Source organism: Carettochelys insculpta, chromosome 22 (assembly GCF_033958435.1).
Source record: "Carettochelys insculpta isolate YL-2023 chromosome 22, ASM3395843v1, whole genome shotgun sequence".
NCBI lineage: Eukaryota > Metazoa > Chordata > Testudines > Carettochelyidae > Carettochelys > Carettochelys insculpta.
Window position 1 is genome coordinate 22,486,335 of NC_134158.1, and position 27,892 is coordinate 22,514,226.

Here is a 27,892-nt window from a genome sequence, read left to right on the forward strand (position 1 = left end):
ATACTTTATCGCCTTTGTGGTATATTTCCATCTTTTGTTTTGTTGATATATTCCTTTTTTAAGGCTGTGATTTGATCCCTGTGTCCTGTGTATATTCTTGTCTAGACCAAAAGATCAGCTATCAGATTGCAGCTTAATTGCTTCTCTTTGCTTCCAAGTTAAGAGCTTGAGGTTACCCACAGAAAAAACATCCAAAGTGTGTCTCGTGGGTCTTAAAGGGTTTGGTTTTTTTCCACTTGGATGGTGAGTGGGGGAATCTGTGACCTTGGGAACCTTTGAGGCAGCAGCCTATAGAGACCCGGCATTTTTAAAGTCTCTTGTGGGTCCCCACCCTCTGCACTTGGAGTGTCAGGAGGGGGGATCAGCCCCAACACCTGCACTAGCCAGGAACCAAGCCAGCAGGCTCCTTCCAGTTGCATGTCCTGGGGCGAAGCCATTCCAGGTCCAGGTGTCCAATTTCAACCCCCCTCCACCCCCGCCCCTGGCACGCAGGTGTAGTCAGTTGTAAACTCCCTCCCCCTGCCATGGGGGAGGTCCGATGGGAAGAGAGAGAAACTCCCTCTGAAGTTGCCGAGGCAGGAAGGAGTCACAAGCAGGTTATGCAATTGTGGCCCCTATGCCAAGGTCTCTGCTAGGCACAGATATATGCCGTGCTAAGCCCTTGCCATGCTAGAGCGCAGCAGAAGGGCAGGAGAGCAAAGCAGTTCCCAGCCAGCCATGGACCTGCTGGGGGCCGGCACCCTCTTCCTGGTCATCTGCCTCTCCTGCCTCCTGCTCCTTTCCACCTGGCGGCAAAGGCAGGGCCGGGGGAAGATGCCCCCAGGGCCCACCCCATTGCCCCTCCTGGGGAACCTGCTGCAGGTGGATCTCACGAACATGCGCAAGTCGCTGATGGAGGTAGGTGGCTTTTTGTGAGGCTTCCCAGGGCTTCCCAGGCAGGGTCCCCAAGAGGGGCTGGTGCTCCCTCGACACCCCTCAGAGCCCCTGCCCTGCTCGCTGTGCAGGAGCGTTAGCAGTTCTTTGTGAGTGGCTCCCATCAGGGTATCGCTGGGGGCTGCCTGTTGCGGGAGACCGGAGGATGGGGACGCAGAGGTTGCTGGGCTGGGTTGCAGGGAACCAGCGGGTGTGGGCTGCAGGGCAGGGGCAGGGTTTGCTGTGGGAGAGCGGAGGGGAACTGGGGGTAGGGAGACAAGTAGGCTGCACTGGGGTAGGGAGGGGTTTTATGGGTGACCAGGGCAGGGCATGGGCTGGGGATGTGGGAGTGGGGCACGGGCAGGCTTGAGGGTGGGAGTGGGGTGCTGTGTGGGGGACACGGGGATGCAGGGCGCGTCTGTGCGTTCCTGGCGCTCCGTCCCCACGGCCCTCCTGGCGTCTCTGTCCCTGCGGCAGATCAGCCAGAGCTATGGCCCCGTCTACACCATCCACCTGGGCCCCCGGCGGGTGGTGGTGCTGTGTGGCTACCAGGCGGTGAAGGAAGCCCTGCTGGACCAAGCCGAGGAGTTCAGTGGCCGTGGGGGACAAGCCACCTTTGACTGGATCGCCCAGGGCTACGGTCAGTCCCAGCTGCAGGAGGGGAGCGATCTTGTCCACCCAGTCCCAGCCTGCTCCAGCTGGGCACATGACCCAAAGCCTGGGGAAGGCAGAGCCCAACAACCACGAAAACCCCCATTGTCTTTGTGCTGCCACAGAGTGAACCAGGCAGCAGCGCCCAGCCAGACAGATCCCATGAGACGGCTCCACGGCTCAGCTCCGCCTGGGGGATGTCTCACTCCAGGGAGGGCGAATTTCCACGGGGGTGGGGGGGGATCTCATTTAGACTGGAGCGAAGCATCACCTTGCAAAATCCCGCCCCGGTACTCGCTGTCTGCTGAGCACTTGGCCAGCCGCCTGGGAGAGATTCAGGGGCCGCCCAGCCAATTAGCGCTCTGGCTTCTAGGCAGTGGGAGGGTCTAAGCCCACCCCCAGCTAAGACCCCACCCCCAGCCGAGAAGGCGGGGCTACCGGACCCAGGGGCCAACTAATTGCTTGGGACACCTGCTGATGAAGCAGGGTAGGGGCGGGAGCCACAGGTTTAGAGTGAGGGACCGAGGGGTGGACACCGAGCTCAGATGGACAGCACAGAGCAGAGAACCCCTGATGGATAGCGCCCACCCACTGACAAGCAAAGCGCCCACAGCCCCCCCAGAGAGGGCTGCAGGGGTCTCTGTTGGTGGTGCACATTGGCACATACCTGGGTGCGCATAACAACATTTATTCCGCCCATGGATGGAAAAAATAAGAGGGCGCCCTGCCCGCTTCTCACATTTCCTTTGGCATTTTACACTTGGGCTACATCAACCCTCGCCCCTTCTTTTTGAAAGGGGCATGGTAAAGATCGAGGTCGGAAGATGCTAATGAGGTGCTGCTGTGAATATGCAGCACCTCATTAGCATAACGGCAGCCGTGGCCATTCAAAAGTGCCACTTTCCAATCACGCACGGCTCGTGTAGGGAGAAGGGGCTTTCGAAGACGGGGGATCCTTTCAAAAGGCTCTCGACTACGCGGGCGGCGTGCGATGCGAAAGGGGCACTTTCAAATCACCACGGCCACCTTTATGCTAATGAGGCACTGCATATTCATGGCAGCACCTCATTAGCATCTTCTGAAAAGAAGGGGTGAATGCGGACGTAGCCTTGCTGTCCTGTCCCACAAAGGGCAAAACCTCAACCAAGTGCCAACGCTCGGTGGGACGCGCTGGGCTTTGCGACTTTGGAGACCAGAAGGACCGATGGCTGAGAGCTCAGGAGGGTGCAAAGTGACAAGAGCTCCTCTGCCCATGTTTCTGCCCACCTGTCTCCCGGACCCCTGCATTTTTTGGGGCATGGGAAGAGATTTGCCGAGCACTGAGGGCAGGGCCATCCTGGCCTCTGGTTGCTCAACAAATAAATAATTTCCCAGCCCAGTGGTGGGCTGAATCCACCTGGGGGACAAGATCTGGGCAGCCCCGAGAGACTGACGGCCCCGGGCTGCCCCTCCTCCGCGCCAGTGTCACTGTCCGGTTCCTTGCACCCCCCTCAGGAGTGGCCTTCAGCAACGGGGAGCGAGCCAAGCAGCTGCGCCGCTTCTCCATCACCACGCTGAGGAACTTCGGGGTGGGGAAGAGAAGCATCGAGGAGCGGATCCTGGAGGAGGCTCACTTCCTGCTGGAAGCCTTGCGGGAAACCAAAGGTTTGTTGACATCGTGTTGCGCCGGGGCCGTGAGCTGGGGCCAGCCCCCAGCTGGGGTGAATGAAACATAGAATCCCTGGAGTCAGCGGCTTCTGATCGCAGCTGGGATGCTCTGGCCGTAGGATTGCAATTAATCAGCTACCACGCCATTGTCTTCCACACCATTTAACTGCAGTGGAGGGTTTGGCTGCTGATTCTGAAGTGTTTGACTATAGAGGTTGGGAGAATTATGCCATTATGTGGGTGGGGAAACCAAGGCACAGAACAGGGCTCTGGCAGGCCAGGACCAAAGGCATAAGCCAGGTCTGTGGGGAACCCAAATAGGAACAAGGGGCTTTCGAAGACTGCGGGGTCCTTTCGAAAGCCCCCTCTACTCAAAAGTGGCACTTTCGAATGGCCTTGGCTGGCATTATGCTAATGAGGTGCTGCATATTCCTGGCAGCACCTCATTAGCATCTGCCAAAGCATCTCATTAGCATCCCCCTTTTGAAAGGCGGAGGCTAGTGTAGACAGAGCCTGTACAGTAGACTCGTTATTCTGGAATAGTTTATATTGGAATAATAACTCCGGAATGAACTATTCTGGAATAACTCTGCCCTGTAGACATACACTTACAGCCTCCTGGCCCGGCAAGAACGGCAAGTGGGAATGGGGTGAAGATGGTGTGGAGATACTACAGCCCTAGGAAACAGGTAGTGGCAGAGCCCCCAGTGGGCATTAGCTGGGAGGCTCTCAAGGCACTGTGGCCCCTGTGCCCAGGGCAGAGCTGACAGCCGTGTGTCAGCGTGGCCGATGGCGGCTGTGAGATCATGAAGAGGAGGATGGGGAGCAGGGGGCCCATGGACCGGAGATGAGCTGGAGATGGTCCATGGGGCAGCCCCCTCCACCGCCCACTAGCAGGGTCCCACCCAAGGGCTGTCCCCCCTAGGTTTGCCCTTTGACCCCACCTACTTCCTGAGCCGCACCGTGTCCAACATCATCAGCTCGGTGGTCTTTGGGGACCGGTTTGACTACGAGGACAAAGAGTTCCACTCCCTGCTCTACATGATCACCGAGAGCTTCCGCTTCACCGCCACGTCCTGGGGGCAGGTAAGTCGGGGTCTCAGGGGAGCAGAGAACAAGGTGAGTAGTCAGGGAACCGGGGGTAAGAGCAGGGCTGGGGAGGGCAGAGAAGGGGTTAATTTGGGACTAGTGGGGAGGGGTGTGAACCAGGTGAAGGGGAGTGTGTGATGGGGGATGCGCAGAGTGATGGGGAGAGTGAGACAGAGGGTGTGCAGAGAAAGGTAGAAAGACAGATGCCACTCAGTGGTTATTCCACCACCACTGCCCACATGTGAAACTGGACAACACACAAGCATCATTTGAAGGCACTTGAACAATATCATCACCGCTGCCTCAGGAGAGCAGAGAAACAGAGAGAGCCATGTCAGGTCCTCAGTCTGCCTTGGGAGGGCAGGCGCACGAACACCAGCGCCCTGGAAGAGTCAAATGCGACCAGCAGATTCACCAGCAGCGTCGCTGGACAGGTCACATGGGTCGGACGCCCGATCAGCGCCTCCAAGGACAGAGTCTGTCTTTGAGTTGGAGGAAGGATGGAGGAGCGCTGGGGGCCAGTGGAAGCAATATAAGGACGTGCTGAGGGCACCCGTGAGCAAGCGCAGCGTCGGCATTGACACATGGGAGAACCTCGCCCAAGACCGTCCCCAGGGGAGAGCGGTGATCCATGAAGGGGTGGTGCAATCTGAGAGGTCCCACCGCCGTGCAGAGAAACTGCCTCGCGCTCCTCCAACAGCTCCTAACAGCTGCCCCTGCCGTGCTAAGACCTGCGGCTCTAGGATTGGGCTGATCAGCCATCAACGGACTCACAAATAACAGGGTGACATGAAAATGTCCTACTTGATATGGAGTGACCACCTAGGTAGAAAGATAGATAGATAGGGAGTGGATGGGGATAGATAGATAGATAGAGGGAATGGGTGGGGATAGATAGATAGAGGCTGTGGGTGGGGATAGATAGAGGCGGTGGGTGGGGATAGATAGATAGAGGCGGTGGGTAGGAATAGATAGATAGATAGAGGTGGTGGGTGGGGATAGATAGATAGAGGCGGTGGGTGGGGATAGATAGATAGAGGCAGTGGGTGGGGATAGATAGAGGCGGTGGGTGGGGATAGATAGATAGAGGCAGTGGGTAGGAATAGATAGGTAAATAGAGGCGGTGGGTGGGGATAGACAGAAGGAGGGGGTGGGGATAGACAGACAGACAGACAGAGGGAGGGGGTGGGGATAGATAGACAGATCGGTAGCCCATAGAGGTGATGGACAGAGAGGGAGAAATGGGGAGCGGATGGACAGATCAAGTCCCCCCACTCCTGTTCAGGGGCCCTTCGCTCTTGCTTCCCCCCAGCTCTACGAGATGTTCTCAGACACCATGCGCTACCTGCCTGGCCCCCAACGTGCTGCCTTCAAGCAGCTGGCGGGGCTAGAGCAATTCATCGAGAGGAAGGTGAAGGAGAACCTGGAGACCCTGGACCCCAGCGCCCCTCGGGATTTCATCGACTGCTTCCTGGTCAAGATGCAGCAGGTACCAGCCGGGGAGGGAGGGGGCTGCGGCAGGAGCAGATGGGTCCGGCTCAGCATAGCTAGAATCAGGCTTAAAGCATCAAACTGCCTGGTTATAACCAGAGGTTCACAATGTAACTAGGACAAATCGGGGCTCAGCCATGCAGGGCAGAGAACCTGAGCCCCATAAATACCTTAGAACACCGGATGGGGGGAAGGCACTGGGCTAGAATGCAGCAGGTCTGGGCTCTGCCACTGACCCTCCAGGTGCCCTTAGTCAGATTACAGAATCACACTGTGCCTCAGTGGCCCCACTTCTGCAATGGGGATGGAGAGCCGTACGCTGCTGGGGGCGGGGATCGTCTCTCCCTGGACCTGCTGCCCCCTGCTTTGGGCTGGGGTCTGTGTAACTCTTCACACTGGTGGGCACTGCCCCTGCCTGATGTCTCTGCCGTGCAGACCAGTCATGGCTGGGTTCTGGGCAGCTCCAGCCACGGAGTTCTCATGAGTGTCTTTGAGGGCCGTTTGTGTGTGTGTGTGTGTTTGCGTGTGGGTGTCCTTTGTTTTTAAAGGAAAAGGAAAATCCTTCCTCTGAGTTTTCCATGAGGAACATCGTGATGACCACGTTCAACGTCTTCTTCGCGGGGACGGAGACGATCAGCACCACGCTGCGCTACGGCTTCCTCATCCTGCTGAAGTACCCCGAGATCGAAGGTAGCTGGGAAAGGCAGGCAACGGAAACCTCAGCTGGTGTAAATCAGCTGGAGGCTCCTCCGTTTACACCATGTGAGGGTGGGGCCGGACTGGCCCAGCTCAGCAGTGAGCTGGCAACGGGAACGGGGCCCTGTTGGCGTCGCTGTGTCGGGATGCAAAGGAAGCCGCAGGGGGAGGGGCACAGGGCAGGTCAGATGGCCCAGTTCTGGGGGCCACATTCAGCCCCCACCTCCCTGGGGCCAAGTCAGAGCCAGCCCTGACCGCAGTGGGGCAGGGCCAGCTCTCAGCACCAGCCCAGGCCCCATGCGGATCCCCACCGGCCCCGCTGAGCTGTGCTGCCGTCCCTGCAGAAAAGATCCACCAGGAGATCGACCGGGTGATCGGGCGGAACCGCACCCCCAGCATGGAGGACCGGAGCCACATGCCCTACACCGACGCCGTCATCCACGAGTTCCAGCGGTTCTGTGACGTCATCCCCACGGGGCTGGCGCGGCGCGTAACCCGGGACACCCAGTTCCGGGGCTACACCATTCCCAAGGTAGCTCCCAGGCGCCCGCCCCCGGTGCCATCCCCATGGCTGCGTAGGGCTGGCCGCTGTCCTGGTCTTCTTGCAGAGCAGCTGACGTGGCGGTGGAGTGGGCTGGGTGGTGTCTGGTCAGCTGTGGGCTCTAGCAGGCAGGGCACGGCCCTGGGAGAACAGCCCTGGGCTTTGCTCCCAGCTCTGAGTCATGACCTAGTACCTTGCCGCGTGCCTCAGTTTCCCCTGTGTTAAACTAACCCCTTTTCCTATTTACATCAGCAACTCTGTGGGACAGGGAATTCACCCACTCCGGGCAGCTCCATCAGGGTCTGGAAGCATCAGTCATGACTGGGCCTCATCTCAGCTCTTGGGGCTCCCATCGTGCTCCCAGTCATAACATTCACAGACATGGATCACTACTCATAACCTGATGTCTAGTGCCCTGGGCCAATACGCTGGTGGGCATGGAAAGCCAGGAGGCTCCTGCTGTGTATGGTGTATGGCCCAGCGCTGCGCCTGGTGCTCAGCAGCAGGGGTGGTAGTTGTATTTTGTATTCCCATCATGCTGAGCATCCCAGCACAGACCAGCAGCCATCGTGCTCGGTGCTGTACAAATAAACAGAAAAGATGCTGCCCCATAAAGCTGGCAGTCTTACACATATTAATCCAGGCAGGAGGGCTAGAAAGAGGAATTGAGATTCCTGGGTGCTATTCCCAGGTGCAGTTGGAGCAGAGCGCAGGCGCTAGGGCAGTGGGGTGCAGTGGTTGGAGCACAGAGTCAGGACTCCTGGGTGCCGTTCCCAGCGCCGGTCGGAGCAGAGCGCAGGCGCTAGGGCAGTGGGGTGCAGTGGTTGGAGCGCAGAGTCAGGACTCCTGGGTGCCGTTCCCAGCGCCGGTCGGAGCAGAGCGCAGGCGCTAGGGCAGTGGGGTGCAGTGGTTGGAGCGCAGAGTCAGGACTCCTGGGTGCCATTCCTAGCGCCGCTCAGAGCAGAGCGCAGGCGCTAGGGCAGTGGGCAGCGGGAGACACAGAGCTAGACGTGAACTTTGGCCTGTGGCATGAGCAGGCTGCTCACCTGGGCTGTGCCTGGCCGGGCTGTGACCTGTCGCTGTGCAATCACTGCCCTCCCTCCCTGTCTCCGGCAGGGCACTGAGGTGTACCCCGTGCTGGGCTCTGTGCTCTTCGACCCCTCGCAGTTCAGCAACCCCGACACCTTCGACCCCGGCCACTTCTTGGACGGGAACGGCCAGTTTAAGAAGAGCGACGCCTTTGTGCCCTTCTCAATAGGTACGACCCCCTCCCCGGAGCTCGGTCCTGCGCCCCGACAGCGAGAGCCAGGCCTGGCCCGGCCGCCTGCTGAGCCCCCTGCTGAGCTGAGTGGTGGGGCCAGATCCTCACCTGGTGTAAATCAGTGTCCCTGCCTTGGGGCCAGATCCTTATATGGTGTAAATCAGTGTCGCTGCTCTGAGGTCAGATCCTCCGCCTGTGTAAATCAATGTCCCGGTACTGGGACTGCATCTACAGCCGGTGTAAATCAGTGTCACTGTATTGTGATTGGTGGGCACAGATCCTCAGCTGGTATAAATCCATTTCCCTGCATTGGGACTAGTGGGGCCAGATCCTCAGCTGGTGTAAAGCCGTGTCCCTGCCCTGGGCCCAGATTTCAGCTGGTGCAAGTCAGTGTCCAAAAATGTATTCCACACTTGGGTGGAGAAAGCTCCAGGGCGCATTGGCTGAGGCCCCCTCCCGGATTCTCTCCTGCCCCAGCCGTGCCCTGAGGCTCCGTTTGCCGTCTCTCCTAGGGAAAAGGTATTGCTTCGGGGAGATGCTGGCGCGCATGGAGCTCTTCCTCTTCCTCACCAGCATCCTGCAGAACTTCCGCTTCCGCTCCCCCGTGGCGCCCGAGGACATCGACATCTCCCCCAAGCTGGTCGGCTTCGCCACCCTCCCCCGCAGCTACGAGATCTGCCTGATCCCACGCTAGCCAGCTGGAGGCCGGTGGCCCTAGGAAAGTTTGGCTTCTGTGTTGTAATGCAGGTTCTCCACGCTCGATGTTCACAGTTCCACTTTAGCTACTGACAATGGGCCACATCCTCCCTGACTGAACTGACCCGGTTTCTCCCCTCTTGGTGTTCACAACTCCACATGAACTGCCAGTAATGGGCCACGTTCTCTGTGACTGCACAGACCTTGTCAACTCTGGCGCTCCCCCTGACTGAGACTCCCTCCATCTCATCAGCCCATATATTTAAACCCTCCTCTGAGCCCCGGCCCCCACTCATGCATGTGATGAAGTGGGTCTTTGCCCACAAGAGCTTATGCTCCAAAATACCTTGTTGGTTTGGAAGATACAGACTAACTCAGCTACGTCTCTGTTAGGAGTTAGAACCATTTGTCTTGCATTGGGATCAGTGGGTTTTGCATCTTCCTGCTGTAAAGAATCACAGTTTGATGAGTGCTTATTTTCTCAGGTTCTTCTTCCCAACCCGTATCTATTGTCCCCTCATGCTGGTTTCAGTCACTGTTGTCTTGTCCTTATTTACAACTGCCTGCTTCCTGCTGCAGAATGATCAAAATGCCCCTGCCCATGTTTTGATGACTTTATACAACTGTCCTGGTGCTTTCAGGTCTCTCCTGGTCCCTCCCTAGAACACAGGGGATGGCCCTCACACTTATGACCTAACATACATTCCTCACTCACACAAAAGGGTTTCTTGTTAACATGGATTTGTGCAGGAACATCAATGTACAGTCAACAAACACTCATCATGTATTTTCAGAATATGCATCTTAAGTCTGAGTTCAAATAATCACCATAAGGAGCTGGTCATCAGATGCAGAGTCAAGCAAATACAAGCAATTTGTCTGAGGCTAAACTCTTACCATATGATCCTAGCTGAGCTATAGATAAAAGAACATTTTACACTACAAAATGAGGATCTGCAAATTATTACCCCTCCTTTGCCTGCCCGGGGAACTGTAAGCACAACTCTCCAGCTGTTTTATTCCCCGTGGTGAACTCTGGTAAGTGTCCCGGGAGTCAGAAGCCAATATCTGCTGGCCACCTGACTCTCCTCTAGAACAAGTTGAATTGTGTCGTATCCAGGCTGTAGCAGCATGTGATGGGCGGCAGGCAAATTCTTCAAACATTTGTGAGGGGCTCAGGAGCATAACAGGCCTTTTCAACAATGGCTGACTCTCAGCAGTTAAATCCCCTCCCCTTTCCATTAAATTAAACATAAAAACAGCCCATAAGTACGACCATACTGGGTCAGACCAATGGTGCAGCTGGCCCAGTGTTTCTCTCATCCCTTCCACACTCAGGGACACAAACTCACCTTTACCCAATCTTTAGGGCTCAAGACAGGACCCTGCTAATTTAAACTCCCACCCTTACCCAATTCCTAGGGCTCAGGACGTAATTCCCAGTGGGTTTGCAGGATCTGTGCCCTCGAAAAAGCCTTACACAGTCATATTGTCTTTATTTATTTACAATTACCAAGAAAGCAGAACACATGCTGAGCACACAGTACCATGTCACCAATCCTGATAAGGCAGGCAGCTGTCCCCTGTTGGGACAGACAAAGTCACTCTCTGGATGCCGGTTGCTGCATCTCAGGGTCTTGGGGGATGAGTCCTCCTTAAGGTGTTCCTTCTTCCATCTTTAGTGCTTGATGTTCTTTTCTTCCGCTTCTTCCTTCTTAGACCCCAGTTTAAGTAGTGAAACTCGAGTCCTGCTTAGCTCTACCTTGACCAATGATTTTAGTCTAATTTTACTAACCAGTCATAACCGACTGTAACAGAATTGCCTTACCAATCACAACCCACCACCTTCACTGATTTACACCTAGCAAAATTAATTTGCACTGCAGACTGGAACAATTACAACCCAGACAGAGATTACACAGAAAACAGTAGAAAAGTGAAGACAATCATCAGATAAGGGGGATCCCACAACCTCAGCTGTCGAGAAGTGGTTGCCTGCCAGATGCAATGCTGTTAACTACGGTTTCTTTACCCAGCTTGAGATCTGTTTCTTTATCTGGGGACACTGGAGCTACGTCTACACGTGAAGCCAACATCGAAGTAGCTTATTTCAATGTAGCCCCCAGGTGAGCGCAGTGGGCAATGAAAAACAGGAGGGAGGCTGAATTTCCTCCACCTCATGTTTTCCCACGTTGTCTTCCAGGAGAGGCGTGAGGGTCTCACCTTAACCAGAGCCTTGTCGTGGTGCTCTGTGGCCCCTGGCAGAGCGCTGCGGAGCACGGGGAGTGGGGAGGGGTCAGACGGCAGCTGGCTCCTTTGAGGCCTTTTCTTCCAGGCCAGAGAAAAGGGAGACTAAAAGTACACTGAGCAGAAGACCTGCCCTCTGCAGGGCCCTGTGGTCGTTCTGTCACTCTCATACACATGCCTGGCTCGCTTGGCGGTGGGACACGCCAGCTGCAGGAACACCATTGCTGGTGACTTCTGAAATCTGCCCCCCCAGGCTCTTTTCCAACCCCAGCGCTCTCCATTGTGGGTAACACAGTTCCTCCAGGTGGAACAGGGCAGTATCTGGTTACCTCCTACCCGGCTTTAGAGATTAACTTCTTGCGGACAAGGGGCACCCAGTGGACATAATATACCTAGATTTCCAGAAAGCCTTTGACACGGTCCCACACCAAAGGCTTTTATGTAAATTAGGTGGTCATGGGATAGGAGGAAAGGTCCTTCCATGGATCGGGAATTGGCTAAAAGACAGAAAACAAAGGGTGGGAATAAATGGTAAATTTTCACAATGGAGGAGGGTAACTAGTGGTGTTCCCCAGGGGTCAGTCCTGGGACCGATCCTGTTCAACTTGTTCATCAATGATCTAGAAAATGAGGTAAGCAGTGAGGTGGCCAAGTTTGCAGATGACACCAAGTTGTTCAGGACAGTCAAAAGCAAAAGGGATTGTGAAGAACTACAAAAAGATCTCAGCAAACTGAGTGATTGGGCAGCAAAATGGCAAATGAAATTTAATGTGGGTAAGTGTAAGGTAATGCATGTTGGAAAAAATAACCCAAATTACACGTACTACATGATGGGGTCAAATTTAGCTACGACAGATCAGGAAAGGGATCTTGGAGTTATAGTGGATAGTTCTCTGAAGACATCCACGCAGTGTGCAGCGGCAGTTAGTAAGGCAAATAGGATGTTAGGAATTATTAAAAAAGGGATCGATAATAAGACAAAAGATATCATACTTCCCCTATATAAAACTATGGTACGCCCACATCTTGAGTACTGCGTGCAGATGTGGTCTCCTCACCTCAAAAAAGATATATTGGCATTAGAAAAGGTTCAGAAAAGGGCGACTAAGATGATTAGGGGTTTGGAACGGGTCCCATATGGGGAGAGGCTAGAGAGACTGGGACTTTTCAGTTTGGAAAAGAGGCGATTGAGGGGCGATATGATAGAGGTATATAAAATCATGAATGGTGTGGAGAAAGTGAATATAGAAAAATTATTTACCTTTTCCCATAATACAAGAACTAGGGGACACCAAATGAAATTGATGGGTAGTAGGTTCAAAACTAATAAAAGGAAATTTTTCTTCACACAGCGCACAGTCAACTTGTGGAACTCCTTGCCCGAGGAGGCTGTGAAGGCCAGGACTCTATTAGGGTTTAAAAAAGAGCTTGATAAATTTTTGCAGGTTAGGTCCATAAATGGCTATTAGCCAGGGATAAAGTATGGTGCCCTGGCCTTCAGAACAAGGGCAGGAGATGGATGGCAGGAGATAAATCACTTGATCATTGTCTTCTGTTCTCCTTCTCTGGGGCACCTGGCATTGGCCACCGTCGGCAGATGGGATGCTGGGCTCGATGGACCTTTGGTCTGACCCAGTATGGCCATTCTTATGTTCTTATGTTCTTATGTTGTTCTTATGCTGGCCCAGCAACAGCACGAAGAGGAGGGTTGAAAAGTTAAGGTGTGGAAGATGTCGCCGTGGTCAGGGTGAGATCAGCGTCTGGGTGGGGATAGGCCAGGAAAGTCCTGACAAACAAAGAGCGGGATGGTGTGTCTGAGCTACTGAGGGAAAGGCACTCGGGGGAGGTTGCGGGGCTGGCTGGAGATCTGGGTTTTGGGCCTAGGTCTGCTGCTGAATTGCTCTGGTTCTCAGTTTCCCCATTTGTAACATGAGGCGAATGCCCTGTCCTCTGTCGGTCTAGTCTAGGAGTTCTTCAGGGCAGGGGCTGTCCCTGAGTCTGTGCAGAGCCCAGCCAGACAAGCCCCTGATGTCAGCCTGGCACTGCCCAGAGCCCAGCCAAGATCAGGACCCCGTTGAGCCAAGCTCTGGGCAGATCCTGGCTGTTCTCTGCTCCCCTGGGCCCACAGAAGGAAGGACATGAGTTAGGGTAGCCCTGGGGCTGCTCTAACCAACACAAAGAGCTGCAAAGGGAGTTTAAAGCCCTCTTAACACTCTGCTCCTGCCCCAGGTGGAGGAAAGGGGTCACTGTCGTCTTATGACACAGTAGGGGTAAAGCCTGATCATTAGCCCTACTGCAGTTGTTTTTCAACCACCACCTCCACCACCACCACCACCCCCCCGGGGGCTAACGGACCATGTCTGAGGTTTCCAAAGGGATGGGATCAGGGCCCGAAGATGACAAAAATGTGAAAAGCACTAGTCTATGTCATGTGCAAAGTGCACAATTTCTGCATCCTGAAGCCGCGTGATTTTCTGCGTCTCTGCTGCTCGTTTCACAATGTACTTATCACTCCAGTCGGGGCCATCTGCTGCCAGCAGTGTGGCAGAGAATGGAATGTACCAGGGCATTAGCGTCCAGGGACACTCGTTGGCACTCCACCTCTTGACTCTTTGCTAATGGGTCCGCCATGCTCTTAACGGCACCAGTTAAATTTGCATCTTTTGCTTGTGACCACAGGGGCTTGTTAAAAAACAACCGATAAAGTAGCCGGATCCTCTTGAGGTTCCTTCCAGCCCTGGGATTCTAGGATTCATTGAAGTGAGGAGGAATCACATTCAGACTGAAACTAATGGCTATTCCTCCCTCCATCAGCTCCAGTCAGCCCTTACATCTGGGACAAAGCGAGCTCACAGTTGGGCACCTTCGTAGCTCTTCCACCTGCTGCCTGAGAGATTCCACCAGCAGACACCATGCCCATTGGATTTCAGTAAGTGGGGATTGGAAATCACAGTCCCTGCAGACCACACCGAGCTGTGGGTAGAGGCAGCCATGGTCAGGAGGTCTGTCTGACTGCGGGTGCAGGAGACGGAAACAGTGTGGGCAGAGGTGTTGCAGCTTTTCCTAACCACAGTAGATTCCCTCTATCAAACTCCCCTGTCTACTTCACTCCCCTCTGGCTTTTAAAGCCTGCTCACTTAAGTCCGGCCTACCCCCTCGTTAGCCACACAGGGGAAGGCCGATCCTGAGGCTGGTCTAAGGCAATCAAGGGAACAAAGGCTTGACCCCTCCCAGCCACACAATGCCGACTGCCGCGGTAGCTGAAATTGCCTGAAATCAGAATCAACGTTCAAACAGTCGAGCAAACTCACGCTCCCCAAGAGCTAGTAAGCTCACCTGGCAACCGCTTCAGCGGGGCTGTACAGCCTGGGTCTTTTCCTCCGAAGCCTGCATTCCCTCTGCTACTTCCCTGGCTTTTCCTTCACCTGCCAGGCCAGCATAGTGGCATGTTGCTTAAGCCGCCTGACTGCCAAGTTCTAGACCTTTCAGTCTATTATTGTTTTTGAAAGCTTCAGTGTCTATCGTTGCTAGACAGGAGTCAGCCCGTGTCTCTCTACTTCCTTTTAAAACTCATATGCTTCCCCCCACCCCCGCCCCACCCTTTACTGGTAATCCAGCAGGTTCCTCTGTGGGGATTTCTAGGGTGAGGATATGGGAGTTCTCTCGCTCCTTTTTTGCTGTTATGTGGGATCATGATTCCTACAGCGAGTCGCTGGCTTGCTTCCCAGATCGGGTGGGAGGTCACCAAAGGGGGACAGAAGTCACAGGTATGTTGTCCTGACAAGGCTGTTGCTTTGTCCAAGGATGATAACTGCTTCCCCTGCACGCCCCCATCCTCACCTGCCCCCCATATATTTGCACTCCCCCCGTGCAGGTAGCCAGCACAGCAGATTCACAGAGCCCTCAAAGATGAAGGAGCAGATGACGTATGAAGGCACCGGCCCTGGTTTATTGTCAGTGAAGCCCAGTCCTGGATTCCCTGGCCCAGCTGTCTAGAGATAAGCTAACACATGTACGCCCATTACAACAGGCTGCCCCCAGGCCAGACAGAGAGTTAATTCGTGGTATCCCAACCTTTTAGATGGAGGCAAACAGTCGGTGAGGCACACCTTACATATCGTCTTACGCGTTTCGTGACATTTGTTAATTCCCCTCATGCTTTCAGACAAAACCTTCTATTCACTACCTGTTGTGGTGCTTTCACGCTTGACGCTCACTGTTCATCGCTTTTGTGAAAGTGTTTGCTGCCCTGCTGGAATGTCTCAACAAGACCCGTGAGTTTTGGCAGTACTAGCAGTACTGGTGACAAAGTCATGTCTTGGATGCTCACACAAGACCCCTTGGGATGTTCCCTAGTGTGCTGGTCAGGCCACTGAAACCCACCTTCCTGCTCTCTGGGGCTCCCCATCACCCTGGCCTGCTGAACCAGAGCCTCTGGTCTCCCGCAGTCAAGGCACAGAGCTGGAGTAACTCTGGCATAACCAGTCAGGTCTGACCCGCTCCTGTTTATGACCTGGTTCAAAGGCCTCAGCTGAGTCAGCATCGATGGGTGACATTCAGCAGTGGAGTGACCTGAACAGCCTGTCTCAGAAAGGTGCGGAGAGTAAGCCTGTGAAACCAGGCCCTGTGGTCCTGAGGTCAGACCAGGCCAGTTCCCAGAACATACCCGCCTGGCCCAGTTCGACCCCAAGCTGCTGCCACCTCCGGTTCCCATTTGCACTCATCGGACAAATGCGATTTTACCACTGTTCCAGCCTGTCCGTCGTTTCTGACTGATCTCTCACGGCATCGTCAGGGCTGTGTTGCTTACACACTGGTTTCCCTGCTGGTGTCTCCCTCTCTCTTGTGGTGTGTATGGTGCATGCTCCATCGAAAGGGCCGGGCCCTGGGCTAAAAAACGTCTCCTAGCGCTGTCAGCGAGCAGCTCTGCCGTGTGATCCCAGACGTTGTGCAGCTCTGGCTCGCGGGACTAACTTTGGGGCCTAATGAGATTGGTCCACAAGTGAATGGATTCAGGGAGCAGCCAGGGCCAACGACAGGAGAGAAGGAAAAGGAGTCAGGGAACCGCGGTTCCCTTGCGCAGCAGGGAAGTTCAAGCAAGCATCTAGCCCCAGCTGGTGCTGTCACACAGCCAGACTCCCATGCGACGCTCCTTTCCCCGGTTGGCCCCGTTCTCCACCCAGTGAAGGGCTGGTTCCTTTGGTGTTTCTCCTGCCCTGGGGCTGCCCGAGACACCCCGCCACGTGCGTGGGCGGCTAGCGTGGGATCAGGCAGATCTCGTAGCTGCGGGGGAGGGTGGCGAAGCCGACCAGCTTGGGGGAGATGTCGATGTCCTCGGGCGCCACGGGGGAGCGGAAGCGGAAGTTCTGCAGGATGCTGGTGAGGAAGAGGAAGAGCTCCATGCGCGCCAGCATCTCCCCGAAGCAATACCTTTTCCCTAGGAGAGACGGCAAACGGAGCCTCAGGGCACGGCTGGGGCAGGAGAGAATCCGGGAGGGGGCCTCAGCCAATGCGCCCTGGAGCTTTCTCCACCCAAGTGTGGAATACATTTTTGGACACTGACTTGCACCAGCTGAAATCTGGGCCCAGGGCAGGGACACGGCTTTACACCAGCTGAGGATCTGGCCCCACTAGTCCCAATGCAGGGAAATGGATTTATACCAGCTGAGGATCTGTGCCCACCAATCACAATACAGTGACACTGATTTACACCGGCTGTGGATGCAGTCCCAGTACTGGGACATTGATTTACACAGGCGGAGGATCTGACCTCAGAGCAGCGACACTGATTTACACCATATAAGGATCTGGCCCCAAGGCAGGGACACTGATTTACACCAGGTGAGGATCTGGCCCCACCACTCAGCTCAGCAGGGGGCTCAGCAGGCGGCCGGGCCAGGCCTGGCTCTCGCTGTCGGGGCGCAGGACCGAGCTCCGGGGAGGGGGTCGTACCTATTGAGAAGGGCACAAAGGCGTCGCTCTTCTTAAACTGGCCGTTCCCATCCAAGAAGTGGCCGGGGTCGAAGGTGTCGGGGTTGCTGAACTGCGAGGGGTCGAAGAGCACAGAGCCCAGCACGGGGTACACCTCAGTGCCCTGCCGGAGACAGGGAGGGAGGGCAGTGATTGCACAGCGACAGGTCACAGCCCGGCCAGGCACAGCCCAGGTGAGCAGCCTGCTCATGCCACAGGCCAAAGTTCACGTCTAGCTCTGTGTCTCCCGCTGCCCACTGCCCTAGCGCCTGCGCTCTGATCCGACCAGCGCTGGGAACGGCACCCAGGAGTCCTGACTCTGTGCTCCAACCACTACACCCCACTGCCCTAGCGCCTGCGCTCTGCTCCAACTGCACCTGGGAATAGCACCCAGGAGTCCTGATGCCCCTTTCTAGCCCTCCTGCCTGAATTAATACTTCTCTGACTGCCAGCTTTTTTGGGCAGCATCTTTTCTGTTCATTTGTACAGCACCGAGCGCGATGGCTGTTGGGATGCTGAGCATGATGGGAATACAAAATATAACCCTCACCCTGCTGCTGAGCACCAGGCGCAGCGCTGGGCCATACACAGCAGGAGCCTCCTGTATATTGGCCCAAGGCACCAGACGTCAGGTTATGGGTATTTATCCACATCTGTGAATGTTGCGACTGGGGGCATGATGGGAGCCCCGAGAGCTGAGTCTGGGCCCCGTCGTGCCCAGTGCTGCCCAGGCCCTGACAGACCTGCCCTGAGGGAATGAATTCCCTGTCCCAAGGAGAGATCTTCAACACCAACTGTTGGTTTGACACATGGCGGAAACTGAGGCACAGAACTAGGTCACATGTTGAGCTATTTGCAGAGCCCAGGGCTGTTCTCCCAGGGCCGTGCCCTGCCTGCTAGAGCCCACGACTGCCCAGACACCACCCAGCTCACTCCACCGCCCCGTCAGCTGCTCTGCAGGGAGACCAGGACAGCGGCCAGCCCTACGCAGCCATGGGGATGGCACCGGGGGCGGGCGCCTGGGAGCTACCTTGGGAATGGTGTAGCCCCGGAACTGGGTGTCCCGGGTCACGCGCCGCGCCAGCCCCATGGGGATGACGTCACAGAACCGCTGGAACTCGTGGATGACGGCGTCGGTGTAGGGCATGCGGCTCCGGTCCTCCATGCTGGGGGTGCGGTTCCGCCCGATCACCTGGTTGATCTCCTGGTGGATCTTTTCTGCAGGGACGGCAGCACAGCTCAGCGGGGCCGGTGGGGATCCGCATGGGGCCTGGGCTGGTGCTGAGAGCTGGCCCTGCCCCACTGCGGTCAGGGCTGGCTCTGACTTGGCCCCAGGGAGGTGGGGGCTGAATGTGGCCCCCAGAACTGGGCTGTGTGACCTGCCCTGTGCCCCTCCCCCTGCGGCTTCCTGTGCATCCCGACACAGCGACGCCAACAGGGCCCCGTTCCCGTTGCCAGCTCACTGCTGAGCTGGGCCAGTCCGGCCCCACCCTCACATGGTGTAAACAGAGGAGCCTCCAGCTGATTTACGCCAGCTGAGGTTTCCGTTGCCTGCCTTTCCCAGCTACCTTCGATCTCGGGGTACTTCAGCAGGATGAGGAAGCCGTAGCGCAGCGTGGTGCTGATCGTCTCCGTCCCCGCGAAGAACATCGTGAGCGTGGTCAGCACAACGTTCCTCATGGAAAACTCAGAGGCAGGATTTTGCTTCTCCTTTAAAAGATCAAAAGGGAGGAAAAAAGGATGTTTGAGAGAATTCCCAATATTTCTCCCAGCACAGACTCAGACCGGACTTCTCCCCCTGCCCCGACCTCGGCCGGGACTTCTCCCCCGGCCTCTGTTGTACTGCAAAGAATTACGCAGCACCTTTTGCAGGGGGAAAAAGCAAAACACCGCATTTATTGGCTGTCCAGCTTTCAACACCTGCTTTATCAGATGCACAGGGGCTATTACACTCATGCACTTACACACTCTAGTGGAAGATTCTTCACCTTTGCCTTGCGGAGTTTGTCTTCTTGCTAGCATGGTTGTGTATTGTGTTCCACAACATTGCATGAAGCAGAAAAGCATGTTTAACTGTATTTACAAAAAACAGCATCTCAGCAGGGCAAAGGCCAAAGATATGATGGTTCTGGCCACTTTACTGAGCTGACATCAAAGTGATTTATTCTTGCCATACATTGCTGGCAAGTACAAACTATTCCTCTCTTACCTTAATGCACAAAATATTTCTGCTCAAGGGCTGATATCCTGTGATGTATAGATGACTGCGTTGATTTGGCCATTCTCAGCAGAAATCCAAGGAAAACGTGTTCCCTGGTTGGCTGGGACATATATGGATATTAAAAGGGATATAATAAATCAACAAGGGTAGGAGGAGTGGTCCATACAATGAGTGTGTCCCGTACTTCCTGTCTTGCAGGAACCACCAGGCTAGGAATTAGCTGTGTGCTTCTGGGATGAGAGGGATAATTTTAAGGGGGAAAAAATTGTGTTTGTGTTGTGGATTTGGAGCGTGTGATATGGCAAATAAGTTTCATTCAGAATCCCTGGTCCAAAAATTCATGTCTAATATTCCTATACGACATAGCCCTAAACTGGTTTAGCATTTCCCAAAGTACAAAGAAAAAGAAATTGATATGGAAACCTCAGCTCTGGTGGACCTTGACCTTGATTTCTCTCCAGGCATTTATTGGACAGGCCTACGTGGATGGTTTTATAGTAATAAACAAATAGTGAATTAACAAAAGCTACTTTGGAGAAAATCCAGACCACAAGTTTGGCCATCCTCCATCAGGGAAAAGAAATCCTTGGAGTGGCTAGCAGGCAAGGCAACTAAGTGTTCACCAGTGGTATTTGCCCCACTGCCTTGTTATCCTGGGAAGGAGCAAGGCTAAGGGAGTAAACCCTGACAGAAAATCTGGAGGGGAGTCCTAAGGTGGTTCTGTGCCAACTTCTGGCATTGACCCAGCAACTCCTGCAGGTGAGCTGGTACCAGACGTAGAGGTTATCCTCTCCTTTGGACTATATCAGTAAAGCCGAGAGGGGAACACTGGCGTCTGGGCAGCCCAGGGTCCCAAAAATTGCCCAGGCTCATGCCTGAAGAGGTACTCCAGCATTGCTTAACAGCGTACTGATTCCAAATGGAACTACGAAGGGCGCGATCCGTAGTCTACGTAGACTGAAGGATGCTACTACTACTACCACTACTAGTGGTATTATGTGTTTAAGGATTGGTCACCCACCTGGGCAGTATTTCGAAATACAATCTTTCAGACAATCATTGTTTTATTAAGAATCTTAACAGTTATGTCAGCTCTAACGTTCTGTATGCAGGAAAGAGATGTATTCTAAATTGAAACCACAGGCTGATATCATGACTCAATAGGCAGCTTTGAAACAGATGCAGAAAATTTAAATGGCCAAAAGGAGCCAAAAGGTGAACAATGTAGTTAAGTCATTTTCATATGAGTGTGGATCATCTTCATATAATCTGTGTATTAAGTCTTTTCATATGTAACCTTCATTTCTATATAGAACTACAAAATCATAAAATCCCAAGGCTGGAAGGGACCTCAGGAGGTCATTGATTCCAGCCCTCTGCCTAAAGCAGGACCAACCCCAATGAAGTCATCCCAGCCAGGACTTGTAAAGCTGGGACTTAAAAGCCTCCAGCGATGGAGATTCCATCACCTCTTTTGGTAACGCATTCCAGTGCTTCCCCACCCTGCTAGGGAAATAGTTTTTCCTGATATCCAACCTCCCCCTCCCCCTCTGTAACTTCAGACCATTGCTCCTTGTTCTGCCATCTGTCACCACTGAGAACAGCCTCTCTCCAGCCTCTTTAGGGCCCCACTTCAGGAAGATGAAGGCTGCTATCAAATCACCCCTCAGTCTTCTCTTCTGCAAACTAAATAAACCCAAATCCCTCAGCCCCTCCTCATAGCTCATGTGCTCCGGCCCCACAATCATTTTTGTTGCCCTCCACTGAACCAGCTCCAATGTGTCCACATCCTTTCTATATTGGGGGGCCCAAAACTGGACGCAATACTCCAGATGGGGCCTCACCAGTGTATGAAGTCCTTGATATAAAAATATTTTGTATACATGCGTGTGTGTGTACGTACGTACGTATGTGTGTGTGTGTGTGTACGCGTGCGTGTGTGCTTTGTATGAAGTATTTGTCTTGGAGCACATGGGACTCTGTATTATGTCTTTGCTAATAGATCTCTCCCTTTGATTAATTGACTGCCCTGGGGCGCGAAGAGGTGTGACTGGATACGGCAGCAAAGGCAGCCGGTCCAGCAACAGCTGCCAGGGCTGGAGGGCGGATGGAAGCCAGAGCCAGGAGCAATGAGACCTGTCCAGCGGGCTCATGGAAGGAAACCTGGGCCGATCCAGGGCCTTGGGAGTGGGCGGCAAAGACCTTCTCCTGACAGCCGATTCAAAGGCCTCCTTCGCAGACGGATGGGGCAGCCCGGAGGCAGCGCCCAGGAGCCGGTGCTGGGGATGGCTGACTGACCCAGCCCAGAGCGCCCAGGTTTTTGCACGTGCGAGGGATGACGAACTCGTGCAGATTTGCATGACAGAGAGGCCGCTACAAACCTAAGGGGGGGGTCAGCAACCCCTGCACCGGCGCCATGGCCGGGGAGCTGATTTTCATCAGCGCCCAACGTAGGAGGTCGGCCGTATCCCGCCTCCCCCGTGCGGCCGGGAGCTTGCCGAAAGCCAGGCCGCAGGTAGATGAGCAAAAGCCCAGCCAATGCCGCCAACCACCACCTAACCGGTAAAGCTCGGCTTCTTCATCTAGTTGTCAATGAAGCTGTGGTAAGTAGAACTACTGGGGATTTTAAATAGTATCACCGGCACTCGGACCATCCATAGAGGTCGAAAGGCCACATTTCGGCTGCCTGCCTCCAGAAGATCCTGGTCTAAGCTGTCTTGCGGGGGGACCTCGGGTCTCGTTTTGCCAACATGGAAGCGCCGATCCGGATCGGCAGAAGCCGGGCTCCACCCCTCCCCCATCTAACTTACCCGGCCAGGGCAGCTGGGGGGCGCGACCAGTTGGTAACAACGAGACGGAGTGCGTTCGTGTGTGTGAGCGAGTGCACGAGTGTGATACGTCATGTGCACAGGCTAAAGTAGTGCTTGACACCTCTGGTACCAATAAACGCGGCGTTGGCCTCACCCCTGCACAGGCCCTGCACAGTTCTTTGAAGACCAACACCCCGACCCCGGATGGGACTTCACATTCCATGGACACCAGCGGGTAGCAGGGCCCCATTCTCTCGGGTTCAGCACGAAAATGGGGCAAAGGCCAATCCCTGCTCCAAGGAGCTTACAGCTCTCCATCCCCATTGCACAAGTGGGGACAGGGAGGCAGAGAGTGATGCTGTGATTTGACTAAGGCCACCTGAGGGGTCAGTGGCAGAGCCCAGATCTACTGAGTTCCCGCCCAGTGCCTTCACCCTGCCCGGAGTTCTGTGCTGTCTATGGGGTTCAATTCTCTGCCCCAGATGGCTGAGCCCTGACTCGGCCCCTTTTATAATGGTTATAACCAGGCAGTTTGGTGTTTCAGGCCTCAACCTGGCCACACTGAGCCGTTCCCGCCTGCACCTTCTACAGCCCCTCCAGCCGGTACCTGCTGCATTTTGACCAGGAAGCAGTCGATGAAATCCCGAGGGGCGCTGGGGTCCAGGGTCTCCAGGTTTGCATTCACCTTCCTCTTGATGAATTCTTCCAGCCCTGCCAGCTGCTTGAAGGCGGTGCGCTGGGGGCCGGGCAGGTAGCGCATGGTGTCCGAGAACATCTCGTAGAGCTGGGGGCACAAAGAGAAAAGGGCCCCTGAACAGGGGTGCGGAGGCAGGGGTCCCTCTAATATTTTCCGCCAATGGATGGAATAAATTTTATTCTGTGAAGCCCCAGCCTGTTCCGCCCTCCCTGTTCACACCTCCCCACCCCAGACATCCCCACTCATCACACCCGTCACCAGACATCCCAGCCTAACCCCTTCCCTGCCCTCCCCAGCTGTGCCCTGGCTACCCGTCTCTCACTCGATCCCTGCAGCGAGGCAAGGAGGTCTCAGGGACATGGGCCTGGGCCTGGGCGCTCTCCCCATGGAGCTGGGGACCCCCTCGTACCTGCCCCCAGGCCGTGGCGGTGAAGCGGAAGCTCTCGGTGATCATGTAGAGCAGGGAGTGGAACTCCTTGTCCTCGTAGTCGAACCGGTCCCCGAAGACCACCGAGCTGATGATGTTGGACACGGTGCGGCTCAGGAAGTAGGTGGGGTCAAAGGGCAAACCTAGGAGGGGGAAAGCCCTTGGGTGGGACCCTGCTAGTGGGCGGTGGGGGGCTGCCCCATGACTCCTCTCCCCACGCTGGAGCCCACAGCCTTCCGGAGCTGCTCCTGTCCTGATCCTGTAGCCACGGGCTCATCGCAGCGTAAATGGGGGTGCTCCAGCTATTTCAGGGGCCCATGCACTGGTCTGAGGTGATGGGCTCATGGAAGGACCAGCTTCCACTCCTACACCCACAGCCCAGCTGGCCCTGGAGAACGCCCTCCCCCTCCTCCTTCCCATGCGATGGATCCCAGGCAGGGTGTGGGAGAGATTCCCCCTCTCCAGCCCCCTGCCACGCCCTCACCTGCCAGCCTTAAACCCGCAGACACAGAGGTATTCATCCAGTCCTGTCCCTTCCCTTTTACTGCCTCGCCCCTGGTTATCCCAGCTGGCCTCTCCTGGCCCATCCCCTCCCTGGCCAGAGAAGCCTGCATCTCTCCCATGTCCCCTGGTGCGGAGGCTGAGCCGCTCAGGCTCAGGTTTCCATGGCCAGCCGAGCAACAGAGCCTTGTTGTTCACAAGCGCATAATCCCCCCAAGCAATCTGGGTTTAGTTGTGCAAGGACTCGTGTAAACAGAGCTTTGGCAGCAGCCAAGGTCAGAGGAGGCAAATATGGGACAGTCATGTTTACACAGCTTGACTTTCAGTGACAGGGCTGTGTGAAGACCTCTGAAAGGTCTGGGGCAGATGCACAGTCTAGGCTGGAGCCCCCATTGCTGGCTGTGGGGGGACTAGGGCGGGACTTTCCCAGCTCCGTGACTCAGTTTCCCCATCTGCACAATGGGTGTCATGACACTGAGCACCATGACCAAGGTCTGCAGCTCTGTTGGCGATTTGCCCCAGCTGGGGGCCAGGCCTCACTGACCAGAGCACCCCGGCAGCGATCTGAACCCACTGACTCCAGGGATCCTATGCCTGGTTCAACCCAGATGGTTCTATTGACCCTAGAGCTGGTTCACCCCAGCTGGGGGCTGGCCCCGGCTCATGGCCCCGGCGCAACACGATGCTGACAAACCTTTGGTTTCCCGCAAGGCTTCCAGCAGGAAGTGAGCCTCCTCCAGGATCCGCTCCTCGATGCTTCTCTTCCCCACCCCGAAGTTCCTCAGCGTGGTGATGGAGAGGCGGCGCAGCTGCTTGGCTCGCTCCCCGTTGCTGAAGGCCACTCCTGGGGGTGGCACAAGGAACCGGATGGTGACGCGGGGGCCACGCCACAGATTGCAGCTTTCATGGGCAAAGACCCACCTTGTCAGGGGCCCAGTGAGCAGTGGGCAGACTGGGAATGTGGTAGAGACCAGCGGTTCCCACACTGTTCAGCCTCATCCCCCCCGTTTGACTTGAGAAACCCTCACTCCCCCCCACCTCTTCTATCCCCTCATCCAACCCCTCTCACAAACTATTCAATCTGTAATTTAACAGAAACACAAACACTTGGTATAAACCAGTTATTTAACATTAAAAATAAGCACAAATAATTTTTCTGTGGGTGCCTGGTGCAGCCGCCCTGGCCAGCTGCCCGAGCCCAGTGCTAGTCACCAGAGCTGCCCACGCCACATGCCTGCCCACCTGAGACCTGTACAGCCAGAGCCACGCACCCAAGCGCTGCGTTGCCAGGGCCAACCGCCTGCCCACCCACTAGCCACCAGGGCCAGCCTCCAGCCCACCGGCCACTAAGCCCCACGAACCCCGCAAGCCGGCCGCCAGAGCCTCGTGAACCCTCCTGCCTGAGCCCCTCCCCTTCCCCAAAGCCAGGCACCCCCAGCCCCCATCTAACCTCTTTCTACACCTCCTCCCCAACCCACACTTACTCACCTTTGCAGGAGGCAGTTAGCTCCACATGGGTCTTCACCAGCTGCCTGCTTTTATAGCGGCTGTGCCAGGTCACCCACATAAAATGGCCAGGGCTGGGAGCCGGAAGCAAAGGCCGGCTTTTTCTTTGGGTGAGGCAGAATGACGGTGCAGGGTGCTGGGTCCCCTTGATCCCCGCCCGGAATTGATTCACGCCCCCCGAGGGGGGCACACCCCCCCAGTTGGGAAACCATGTACTAGGCAATATTGACTTCCCCTTGTCCAGCAAATTCTCTCATCCGGCGCCGGTCAGGATTACGGAGTTTGCCGGCTGAGAGAGTTCTGGATTAGAGAGGTTCAAGCGGAAGCATGTACGTGAGTAGGTAGATACTGACACAGACACACTCCCTCTCAGGGGCGTCCCCTTTTCTGAAAGGTCAAACATGACAGCCCTTATCCATGGGCCGCCAGAGCTCCCGGAACATCAGTCAAGAGACGCTGCTCCAGAAGCTGGACAAATGTCAAAGCAAGAGACGGGTTGTGCCCTGAGAAATGCAGGAGAGCATGGAGGGGATGATGCAGACCTTCCTAGAAACCCCACCTCTCACTGGGGGCTCCCCACTTCCCTGGCTTAATCCCCAGGGTGCTGAACCACCAGGAGCCGTGTGTGGAAATTGACATATGTAAAAGACAGCCAATGAGCTGCAGAGCTGGAAGGGGGTTATTGACTTTGCTCCCCACTTGTAGACACCAGCTTTTGCCCTAAGCAAACGGACTTTGGGCCTGCTCCACTAATCAACGGCTGAGTGGAGCCGCTTCCCATTTGCCACTGGGAAGAACTGACCAGGAGGCCAAATGTCAGGGTCCTGTGGCACCTTATAGACTAACAGAAAAGTTTTGAGCATGAGCTTTCGTGAGCACAGACTCACTTCATCAGATGAAGCGAGTCTGTGCTCACGAAAGCTCATGCTCGAAACTTTTCTGTTAGTCTATAAGGTGCCACAGGACCCTTTGTTGCTGTTACAGATCCAGACTAACACGGCTGCCCCTCCGATAAATGTCAGGGTGTAACCGCTGGGCGGCTGCTGCCCATTTCCAGCAGTGACTGCGTGAAGGCAGTGGATGTTTTTGGCATTGCAGGCAAGAGGCCAGTCAGCCCCCTGCTCTGCCCTGGGCTTGGAGCGTGTCCCCAGCCGCAGCAGTGCAGGGCTGAGCCCTGAGATTTGCACCAGCCCCAGCCCTGGCCAGGAGCTGTCCCCTCCGCTCTCCCCACCACCCTCCGGCTTGCTTCCCTCCCGCAGCCGGGACTGACCGTAGCCCTCGAAGAGCCAGTCAAAGGTGGCCTGTTTTCCGCGCCCTGCGAAGTCGTCGGCCTGGTCCAGAAGAGCCTCCTTCACCGCCCGGTGGCCGCACAGCACCACCACCCGCCGGGGGCCCAGGTGCAGCGTGTAGACGGGGCCATAGCGCTCACTGAGCTGCCGCGGGAGAGAGATGCCAGGTGGGCCGTGGGGATGGAGTGTGGGGGACACACAGATGTGCCCTGCCCCAACTTGCCCCCACAGAGCTGCTCTGCTTCCCACTGTGACTCTCCCCCGTCCCATCTACCACCCCTGTCCCCACCCACACTACTCCCAACCCCCACAATCCTCCCCTTCCATCACCCCCAAACATCCCCCTCCCCCCCACAGCAAACCCTGTCTCCCCAGTCCCTGCCCCACCTCTGACTCCCCACCCCTCGACACCTTTATACCCACCAGCCCAGCTTCCCCGTCCCCACCCAGTGGGCTGAGCCGCTCGCAAAGAACTGCTACTGCTCCTGCAGAGCGAGAAGGTTGGGGATCTGGGGGGCATGGGACAGACAGCCATCCCCTCTTGGGGAGCCGGCCCAGCAGCGCTGGGGAGCACTGAGACACCCTGCAAAGAGCCACCTACCTCCATCAGCGACTTGCGCATGTTTTTGAGATCCACCTGCAGCAGGTTCCCCAGGACGGGCAATGGGGTGGGCCCTGGGGGCATCTTCCCCCGGCCCTGCCTTTGCCGCCAGGTGGAGAGGAGCAGGAGGCAGGAGAGGCAGATGACCAGGAACAGGGAGATGGCCCCCAGCAGATCCATGGCTGGCTGGGATAGAAGCAGCTCTGCCGACGGCCAGGACACTATATACCTGGCCAGCAGAGGCCTTGGCGCCAGTGTCGCAATTACATAACCCACTTGTGCAATTGAAGTCTGATCTCCTTCCCGCCCCAGGGAGGGCCTATGGAACAGGAGATGCAGGTTTCCCAGGGCACAGAGGCTGCAGCAGAGTCCTGGAGATGGTCTCTCTGTCCCTCCTCCTGCCCAGCCACTCTCCTTTCCCAACAGGGGAGTTTTTTCAGCCCAGTAAACCTGGGTGCTGGGGACGGGCGATGGAAGGAGCTTCTTGACCCAGTGTCCCCCACAATACCTGCCAGCAGAGAATCCAGGGCATCAAAGTGTCCAACTCCATCACCACGTGGAGGGTAATCACAGCTCCTCACAGCCTCCACTGTCCCAAGGGGGAGTATTTTAAGCCACTCACAACCGAGCACGCAGCGT

At 55.7% G+C, this 27,892-nt stretch overlaps 2 protein-coding genes across 2 annotated transcripts; one reads left to right on the forward strand and one right to left on the reverse strand.

Annotated features, from left to right (window-relative positions):
* The first annotated feature begins 595 nt into the window (after positions 1-595).
* LOC142024727 (cytochrome P450 2A13-like) lies at positions 596-9,887 on the forward strand. Its single transcript, XM_075016895.1, has 9 exons — positions 596-897; positions 1,390-1,552; positions 3,058-3,207; positions 4,136-4,296; positions 5,612-5,788; positions 6,339-6,480; positions 6,831-7,018; positions 8,144-8,285; positions 8,801-9,887. Exons 1-9 carry the CDS (start codon positions 667-669, stop codon positions 8,980-8,982), a joined length of 1,536 nt encoding a protein of 511 aa, XP_074872996.1. The 5' UTR covers positions 596-666; the 3' UTR covers positions 8,983-9,887.
* A 6,599-nt stretch (positions 9,888-16,486) lies between these two features.
* LOC142025298 (cytochrome P450 2A13-like) lies at positions 16,487-27,433 on the reverse strand. Its single transcript, XM_075017922.1, has 9 exons — positions 27,254-27,433; positions 26,634-26,796; positions 24,552-24,701; positions 23,339-23,499; positions 22,840-23,016; positions 18,770-18,911; positions 18,232-18,419; positions 17,184-17,325; positions 16,487-16,668 (listed from the first exon to the last, which is right to left on the reverse strand). The coding sequence occupies exons 1-9, from the start codon at positions 27,431-27,433 to the stop codon at positions 16,487-16,489; spliced, it is 1,485 nt and encodes a 494-aa protein (XP_074874023.1).
* Between the last annotated feature and the right edge of the window lie 459 nt (positions 27,434-27,892).